Source organism: Propithecus coquereli, unplaced genomic scaffold, assembly GCF_000956105.1.
Source record: "Propithecus coquereli isolate 6110/MARCELLA unplaced genomic scaffold, Pcoq_1.0 Scaffold5, whole genome shotgun sequence".
NCBI classification, from domain to species: domain Eukaryota; kingdom Metazoa; phylum Chordata; class Mammalia; order Primates; family Indriidae; genus Propithecus; species Propithecus coquereli.
This window is the reverse complement of record NW_012150840.1, coordinates 10,150,323-10,160,217: the sequence shown is the minus strand read 5'-3', so window position 1 is coordinate 10,160,217 and position 9,895 is coordinate 10,150,323. Positions and strand designations below refer to the sequence as shown.

Here is a 9,895-nt window from a genome sequence, read left to right as displayed (position 1 = left end):
CCTCCAACTCAGCATGTGCCAAACTGAGCCCATCACTTCTCCTCTCCCCAAACTGTCCCTTCACTTCCCCATCTCAGAGAAAGGTGTTGCTACTCACCCACTGCTGGAGTCAAGAGGCTGGGTAGTCTTGACGCCTTTTTCTTTCCCACATCCAGCCAGCCACCAAGCCCTGTTGATTCCACCTTCTTATATCTCCCGAATCCACCAACTTCTCTCCATCCCTGCTGCCATTACCCTAGTAGAAACCATCACTGTCTCAGACAAGACCAGTGACTTCTCACATGGTTTTCAGGTATAGTATATTTTATGTCCCAAAACCCATTCTTCATAAGCAGATGGAGAGAGCTCCCAAAAAAAGAAAATGCGGATCTTACTAAATCCCTGTTACTTAAAATTGTTAAGGTGCTTCCTATTGCCCTTAGGATGAAGTGCAAACTTGTCAATGTGGCTGGTGGGGGCCACCACAATCTGGTCGCTGCCCACCTCCTGTGGCTCATCCTTGGCCACTCCTCCCTCAGCCCTGCTGTGCGACCCCAGACCCTTCTTGTTTCTTAAACAGAATGTGCTCTCTGCACAGGAAGTGTCCTGCCCCTTGGTCTCGCTATACTAGTCTTCCCATCTCAAGTGCCTTTTCATCCAAGAGACATTCTCTGACCGCCCCCATCAGACCTTAAGCATCCCTGATCCTAACAATTACTGCACACTTCTGCCGCTGTCTGCCTTCCTAGCATCTCCAAAATTCCATGCAGGTCCAAACCACACGTCTTGTTTGCTGCTGAGTCCCAGCTTCAGCACAGTGGTTTGCACACTAAGAGCACTTGAACAGAGGCGGCAATGATTTCCACCTATGTTTGTGGTCCTTCTTTCTCATACCACAGGCCCCCTCCCTGTCAGTCTCCCTCATGTCTTGCCAGGCCCCGCCCACCAGAGTTAGTGTCTCACCCATCACAAGCTCCTACCCACATACATTCTTTTCCATCTAGGGTTTCTGCGAAAACTTTCTGAAAGGATCACATCTGCCACAATTGCCTTCATAAGAATGTTTTTTTAATTATTATTTAGAAATGCAGTTATATACATAGAACAATTAAAATTAAATTAAACTTTGTACAAATATTAAAATACTATCTTCACACCCACTGCAATGTACAGGATACCAAAAAATATATATATGAAATAAAATAAAGCAAATCCAAACTGATTGAGTGACATCCTGCACAGGGTCAATTACTCATGTGTTGTTTTAAACCATTATGTGTGTACCATTCTACAAAGGATTCCATAGTGGTGCAGTAACCTGAAGAAGCCAGGGCAGGGTGCAGGGGCTGTCACACGATCTGCGTCCATCTCTCCTCCCTGCTTGGCAATCCGAGTGCTCTGCCCCTGTGTCCTCTCCAGCTAGCTCTGCTGCTTGGCAGAGGGCTCAACCTTGGGGTTTTTGTTCAAAATTCTACTAGGTTTTCAAGTGGAAATTAAGAATCACTTCCCAGCAAAGCTGGGCCTGCCACCTTTCCCTCGCCAGCGAACCAGCAAATGCACCACTCGGACCAAACATCTGCCAAGCAAAATATTCTCCAAGCCCCTCCTTGGGGCACCAGTGATGACCGTCCCTATGCTAAGAGACCTGGCAGGCCCCACGAGAGACGATCCCAGCCTCACTGTCCTCAGCAAGCACATCTGGAATTAAGCTGTGAAGCCTGCGTGCCACTTCCCTTCTAGGCCTTTTTCTCTTTGAGGAGGGGGGGGGAAGGATGTAGAAATGTTTGCAGCATATTCCATTCTCTACGTAAGGATGTTCCCCGGAAATGGAGGCGACACTGTTATGTGGGAAGCAAGTGGTTTGAGAGCTCAGCTGGGACTAGGAGGGAGGGCATCCGTCCCGTGCCACCACCAATGAAGCAGGAAAAGTATACCCTTGTCTGTCTCGCCTTCAGGCTTCTGCAAGAGCTTTAAAGCGGGGGGGTGGGAGGGGGAGGGCAAGATGAATGGGGAAGACAATGTTAGTTTAAGTTCTGTTTGCAAATGGAGTGCTTGTAAAATGTACATGGAAATGCCTTATAAAACCAAAGTGGCCAGGACTAGCCCATTTCACAGTTACACCCAGTGAAATGGGAACACAGCACACAAAACACAGAAATGGTGACAGACAGAGCCAACATGCTAAACCAAGGCATGGAGGGGACGGAAATTGTAAGTGATTTTCACCATGTTCTGGCCCTTGAAAGTCACTATAATGTGACTACAAGTCGCCAGGATATAAAACCTGCAATGAGTCAGCTCAAATGTGCAAAAGAAAAAGAAAAAAAACCACCACCCTTTTAAAAGTCCTTTGGTGCTGACCATTTCTTCTGGACCAGCCTTCTGCTGGACTCCCCCAGAGGTGATCCCAGGAAAGCAGGGCTGTGGCCACAGTTTCTCCCCACTTTCTCTGGGCTCCTCCAGCAGCCTCCCTCCTAACAGCCTGCCGTCTGACACCAGCCCTGGTCTCTCCGCCAGGCCCCCACCTCAAGGCACCTGTGGAGTCTCTAATCCCTCTGCAAGCAACAAAGCCCAGAAGCCCTAGAAACAGCAGCACGTGGCTGATGGTTAAGAAACTGCTTGGGGAAAAAGAGAAATAACTGGGGGAAGAAGCTGTCGTAGACTCCACCAGCAACCCAAGAATTAGCTCCCGCACCGACAGGCCTAGGAGCCTCCGGGAAGTAGGCCTCACCAAAGCCAGTGACAGGAGGGAGTGGAGGGAAGCTAAGGCTCCCCTTGTTCTGATTTCTTACTCTCCTACCAAGTGGGCAAGCCTGGGCTTGTGATTCCCAGAGCAGTGTTAATGGAGGGCGAGATGGAAGGAGGCTTTGGGAGAAGGCAGGCTTTTCATTTTACCAAAGGCCAAGCTGGTCACCAGCTTGGCTGAATAAACCCAAAACAAAAAGTGCAATCTCTTAGGGTGAAAAAGCCCAGAGTAGCAAGGTAGAAAAGGGTAAGATCTTCCATTTTAAAAAATACTCTAGAACAGAATTCAGGTTTTGGAAGAGTGGAAGATCGAAGCTGAAGGCTCGGCAGTGAGCCTGTAGATTCTTTCCCCTCACCCCATCTGCCCCTGCCTTCTTTTCTGGAGGAAGACAAGGCCACCACTATGGCTGAAGGCCAGCCCATGTGGCAAGGTGGGGGGCCATCAGGGACCCCCCTCCCTAACCAGTCTCATCTCCCTTCTCCAACCTGTTCCCTACCTAACCATGCTTGCCTAGGCTTTGGGCACAGCAGACGAGGGCTCCTGGGGGCGCGGGGCGGGGGGCGGCCAACAGGCACAGCAGGCACTGCCCTTACCCTGAGAGGAGGAAGGAAGACTATGTGCGGCAAGAGGCCAGGGGACGACCTGCGGTAAAGTGCGTGTGTGATGGTGGAGGCAGGAGGTGAGGGCAGCGGCTGGGAGGATGCTGTTCCCCTCACCTTCCGGCCACCCACGCCTGGAGCTAAGCCTGCTCGGTGAGGGACCGAAAATACACTGAGCTTTTTATTATTTTTACCACCCCAAGCAGAGAGGCTCGGGGGAGGAGCAGACATGCACAGAGTCAGTTTTGAAGTTTCCTAGCCCCAGTGCTTCAGGAAAAAAAAAAACAAAAACAAACATTCCTTAATGCCACATCTATCTTTTGAAGATAGCAGCCTGGTGGAGATGGTACACCCAAGCTTGTTAGCACTCAACACGTGGCTAAGCGGGAGCACCCCCTCATGGCCAGGGCTCCTCCTCCAAGGGCCCTGCACCCCAGGCTGCTCCACGCCCCTCCCCCCACTGCAGGCCAGCAAGGTCGGAGGTGCACATGGACTGTTTCTCAGCCCTTCCCCCAGGGTGCCAGGGAAGAGGAGGAGTCGCCTGTGAGCTGAGGCATGCGGAGGGGTGGCAGAGAAGGGCAGGAAAGTAGGAAAAGCAGCAGCGCAGCAAGCAGCGGGCCACTTCCTGGGCACAGTTACTAAGGCACGTGACCGTGGTGGGGAGGATCCTCAGGACCGGGCTGGAGCTGCCTGCAGCCGCCCGGGGACTCGGTCTGTGCCTCTCAGCCTCCCCTCCGTCACCACAAACCCAGATAGGGGCAAGCTGCCCAGACTGCCAGTGACCAGATGGGCACTCCATGGCATCGCAGCAACTCTCCTGCCCCGGGGCCCCTGTGAGCAGCAGGGAAGCCAGAGCTGTCTGGGATAGAACCCAGGAGACAGCATGAAACTTCCTCTTCCGCTCCAGGGAAACAGAAAAAAACCAAGGCCAGGAAGGCCAATGCTGGAAGCAGGAAGTGAGAACTTGCATATTAGGAAGACAATCATCATCAGCCACCTGCCTTCCCTCCCGCAGGGTCTTCTGCACGCATCTTGGAGACTCTCAGCTCAACAGGGCCAGGAGCCTGCACCTCTGAGCCAGGCGGCCAGGTGCTGGGGCAGCTTTGGCGTAATTTTCCAAATCCTCTATCCTCAGCCCAGGAAACGTGCCACTGGTGTCACCCCGGGGCAAGCCCAAGGACCCACACTCTCACCCCAATTAGAGCCCATCCTGACTCAAGAGCTCTCACTCTTGGATCTGCTCCTGCAAATGGCAGCGGTGACAGCCCTCAAAGGAAACAGGCCAGACCCAGGCCGGGCCCCTGTGTGGCAGGGGGCAGCAGTGTAGCCACGAAGGCTGTGGACAGCAACACAACAGGGAAAACTGGGCAGGGTGGGGAAGGCACAAGTAAACATGGCAGCATCAGCCCATGCAAGCCATGGGGTTGCCGCCAAAGAGCTGGCTGGAGGGGACCCAGAGGCTTAGGAAAAGGGAGGGCTCGATCCAGCACATTCAAATATGTCCCCGACAGATGGGAAGGCTGGGCCAGGCAAAGAGCCAGCTCCTCCAGCTGTCCAGCAGGCAGATGGCGAGACTCTTCCTTGAGTTTCCAATGAGGTGGGCCTGCGGGCCCTCAGAGATACACAGATACACAGGTGGCAGCTCAGGTACCCGGGCAGGCTGGCTGGAGAGTACAGGGTGCTCAAACCCACAGGGAGAGGGAGAAGGGCAGAGGACCCTCACAGAGAGGAGAGGCCGGCTGCAGCTCTCATGCTTCTTTCAACAGTGGAATATCTGCAGGAAGACAGGGAAGGAAAGTACAGTGGTTACCCCATGTGGGTCTCTTCATATTGCTCCTGATACCCCTGCAGGGGCTCCCCCCCACAGAGCCCCTAATTTAAAGAAATAAAATGCCCCCTCATATATATCTAGGCAGGCAAAAATTCCCTGCCTCTTTTTTAGGCCTTTTTGGCTATCTCTCCCACTGCCTATGTGATAAAATCTGGATGTTCAGTTTGATTTTCAAACCACCACCATGAACCCTCTTCTGCCTTAGCCCTGCTAAGCCCACGCTCTGAGGCTACAAGGCCCTGCTTAAGTCTCACCACCTCCTAAAGCCGTCTACCAGTTGTGTGGCCTCCGATAAATCACTTCCCCTCTCTGGGTTTCAGTTTCCTCATATGTCAATGGACCTCAAACTCCCGACTTCCTATGGTATTATCAGTCCCAAACAGCTCAGGCGTGGCCTGCAGCAAACTCACTGACCTGTGTTTTCTTTTCCAAACCCCTCATTCATTCTGACAAAGATCCCATAATTCTTGGTACCATTATTTCTCAAGTACAGGTCCCACTATCTTCCCAAATGACTGACACTCCACAAAGGCAGGGAGCATGTTTCATATTTCTCTGTATCAACCCTAAAACCTAATCCAGGCACAAGATGGGCTCTCAAAAATGCTTGTTCAGTACATGGAACAAAGCGAGGCATCGAGGAAGAGAAGGAAGAACAGGGCCCCATCTCCGCTCCTTGGGAGGATAAGGGGTGCAACGTGCACTTAGACATGTCTCACAATGTGTGTGGCTGACTGTCCACGGGTCACTGGCTTCCACATTCAAGCTCGCTAGCCAACCAAGAAAAAAGGCAGCAAGCTGTTGATAACCAGGAAGCACCACAAACACAGTCTGTTTGCTTTCAGACATTCTAAACCTCAGGCATTTACCATGCCCAGGATACCCAGGAAGCATACAGTTTCCTCCAAGGCTCTTTTAGGGAACCTTTATGAGTACAGAAGTCCTCACTACCGAAAGGCACATCTAGGTTTAGTTTGCATCCTCAACTACACTGGGATGTCACTTAAAGATATTTTTTAAAGTGACAGACTCAAGCCCAAGGATAAATTGGGCTCCAGGAAAGGCAGAAACACCAGAAGGCAGTAATTTCATTCTATGGCTTGTTTGCCACAAATATGCTGGAATCACGTGGAAGGAAGCAGGTTTTGGAGCCAGACTCATCTGGCTTCAAATCCCAGCTCAGCAGTTTACCAGTGGGCCAAGTTACATACCTTCTCTGAGCCCCAGTTCCCTCACCTATAAAATGGGGATAGTAATGAATACCTACATCTCAGGACTATTGTGAGGTTTAACTGAGACAGTGCAAGAAAACTAGCACAGTACCTGGCATACTTCTGTTTAGAACGAAGCAGCTGTCTGCCTGGGAGAGAGAAAGGCTCTTGTTTCTCTGTAATACAACCCCATGCCTCTTTGTTACTCCTGACCTTTCAGGAACATAAAAATTATAACAAGAGGACAGACCCCAACCCCACCTTCAACCAGCTGTCTACCTTTTGATTTAGTACAGCCCTGTGACCATGAGAGACTCCAAACCATAAGAATTCATAGACAATAGTGAAAAGTCTCTCTATAGAGACCCCAAAGCCCTACCTGGTACTCAGAGGGTAAAATCCCATTTTGTAGGCTAATACCCCAGGTATTATCTTTCTTTGCTGAAAATACACCAATTATTAGAGAGGCTCAGTACTTCCTCCCTCCCAGCAAGGACCGCATGCAGCTAACAATTCAAGTTCAGCTCAGACCACCTACCATCTGTGTACTCCTCTGAAGTGAGGGATAAAAGGCTTTGTATGTCACTATTCTCTGAATCTGCAGTGTCTTTGTGTGCCAGTCGGCTGTTCCCTGAGCCGGCCACCCAGGAAGAAGTGGCTGCCTGATGCACCATCACAGTCTCCGAGCCCCGAGAGCCCCAGGCTTCACATAGTCCAGACTGGCCTGGGGCCTCATCCTCTCCAGCTGCAGAGGAGCAGGCTCCCTGGTCCTGTGGCTGCTGCTCCCTCGGCACACTCCTCCCACTGGGCCCAGACCCTTCTGACAGCACGATCTGCACTCTGGGGTCAGCGGGCGGCACACAGTGACCGGAACTGCCATACACAGCCTCCTCGTAAGATGGTAGTGCAACCTGGACTCCATCCACCATGATGGAGACCTGGTCCCCAGACACTCCCTGGTCACGCCTGGATTGGAGGAGGAAAAGACAAAGGAAGAATTATAATAAACATACAGACAAATAAATACCGTAATAATACCAAAACCAGCCACCATTTTTGAGTACTTACTATGTGTCAGGCACAGCACTAAGTATTTTAAACACTTTATCACACTGGATCCTCACCTGAGTCCTTTCAGGTAGGGATTCACCAAAAGTGCAGATGAGGCTTAGGGAAGTTAAGTAATTTACCCACAGTCACACAGTAGGGGATGGAGCTATGATTTGACTCCAGTTCCATCTCCTTCCAGAGACAGTGTTCTTAATCTCTGGGTACACAGGCACGGTGGCCCTCTGGTCCTGTGCAAAAACTAGGAGCCCAGAGATCTGGAAATAAAGCCATGCATTCAGCACAGCTAAGATAAGAAAGGGAGAGAATGATGGTGGCACATATCTGTGACTATACGAAGAACCATTTCACTGTACACATTAAATGGGTACATTGTATGGTATATGAATTATATCTCCATAAAGCTGTTTAAAAAAAAAGAGTGCGGGGGCCGGGCACGGTGGCTCACGCCTGTAATCCTAGCACTCTGGGAGGCCAAGGCGGGAGGATCGTTTGAGCTCAGGAGTTCAAGACCAGCCTGAGCAAGAGCGAGACCCCGTCTCCTGCAAAAAATAGAAAAATTATCTGGACAACTAAAAATATATAGAAAAATAGAAAAAATTAGCCGGGCATGGTGGCGCATGCCTGTAGTCCCAGCTACTCGGGAGGCTGAGGCAGGAGGATCGCTTGAGCCCAGGAGTTTGAGGTTGCTGTGAGCTAGGCTGATGCCACGGCACTCTACTCAGGGTAGTAGAGTGAGACTCTGTCTCAAAAAAAAAAAAAAAAAAAAAAGAGTGGGGGAAGCAATAGGGTCTTAAAATGGGATACTGGACCAGGAATCAGACGAATTGCATATTTCTAACTCAGCCACATTGCTTGACTTTCTTTTTTAAACTTTGCAAACTTTAAAATAATTATATGTGAATTATAACACAAATACAGAAAAGAACACACAGAAAAATCTACATACAGTTCACTGACTTATTCTGAAGGTAAGACTGGTATAAAACTCATACCTAGGTCAAGAAATAGAACACTATTCACACCCTAGACCTCTTTGTAATGTCCTAATCGCTCTCATTTCCTCCCCACAAAAAGGAACCGCAATCCTTATTTTCATGGAAATCACTCCTTCACTTTTTACTTTAATAGTTTTACTACCTAAACATGAATCCTTCAACATTGTAGTTTTGCATATTTTTAAATTTTATATGAATGGGATACACAATACATTTGTGAATATATATGTTTGTGCATCTCTGGCTTCTTTTACTCAGCATTATTATGTGTGAGATTTATTCACGCAGATACCTCTTGCTATAAACATAGACAAGGTGAAGGAGTTATTTAGCATGCACCACCTAAGAACCTCTTCTCAGACATAACTACAACATTATCACATCCCAGGAATTTAACACTGGTATAAAACAAATTTTCCTAACGATCCAAAAATATATTCATTTCAGCTGTAATCATCTTTGTTTTCAACCAGGACCCAATTAAGGATTAGGCATTGCATTCAGTTGTTCCGCCTCTTTCACCTCCTTTAATTTGCAGCTGTCTACTATAGTTTTTCTTTCATGATCTTGGCATTTTTTTTTGAACAGTCCAGGATAGCTGTCTCATGGAATGTCTCGCAATCTGGATTTGTCTAATTGTTTTCCTCAGGACTGGATTCAGACTGATTTCTGCCAAGAACATCACACAGGTGAGGTTGTGTCCATTCAGCTCATCACAGGAGGAAATGCACATGGTCTGTTGCTCAACCATTTATAGTGTTGCTAGATTGTTGTTAGTAGATCTCAATTTCCTTACCTGAACTTGGAGATAAAAATCTGTGCTACCTAATTCAAATAATGTACTCACCATGAGGAGAAAAGTGACCGCTTAAAAGTGCCCAGAGATTTTTGGAAGGAAGGAAAACTTTGATGGCAAGGTGGCATAGAAAGCAGTGTGTACACTTGGCATGTCCTTAACTTTTGCTATTCAAAATAGATTTTTTTGTTTAAAAAGTAGTAATTTAAGTGGGATCTAAATCTCTCTTCACTCAAGTTAGGCAAAATCAGCCAGTTATTTTTAACAAACCTACTATAATAGTTAACTACTGGGGGGAAAATCCCCAATATGGAATATGGGGAAATATTCCATATTTCATCTAAAATATCAAAATAGATCATTTTGACTTTACAGAGAAATAGCTGATTACATCAAGTAAACAATCTCCTTCAAATTCTCTTTATTCTATTAATTAACAACCTTTAAAAATAGCTCCTACCCCTTCCCAAAAACAAAGCAAAAGGAAGAAGAAAGAAAAAAATGACATAGTATACAGAAATTAAATTTAGCCTGGTCCTTTATCTGTCAATTCCAAGCCTGGAGCATTTTATTGAATGCAGTTCAGTTTGGCCCTTTATGCCTGTGAGTTATGCGAGTGACTGATGAGGGGCTGTGAATGAATATAAAAGATGTGCTCCTCAAGAGG

The 9,895-nt window shown here is 48.3% G+C and overlaps 1 protein-coding gene across 1 annotated transcript in view; it reads right to left on the bottom strand.

Annotated features, from left to right (window-relative positions):
* Positions 1 to 1,995: 1,995 nt before the first annotated feature.
* Positions 1,996 to 9,895, bottom strand: part of SUSD6 (sushi domain containing 6) — a 92,750-nt gene continuing 84,850 nt past the window's right edge. Inside the window, exons 5-6 of the mRNA XM_012656274.1 lie at positions 6,905 to 7,332; positions 1,996 to 5,098 (exon numbers count right to left, since the gene is read on the bottom strand). Coding sequence (XP_012511728.1) covers positions 5,073 to 5,098; positions 6,905 to 7,332 — 454 coding nt within the window. The 3' untranslated portion in view covers positions 1,996 to 5,072. The remainder of the gene's footprint in view (positions 5,099 to 6,904; positions 7,333 to 9,895) is intronic.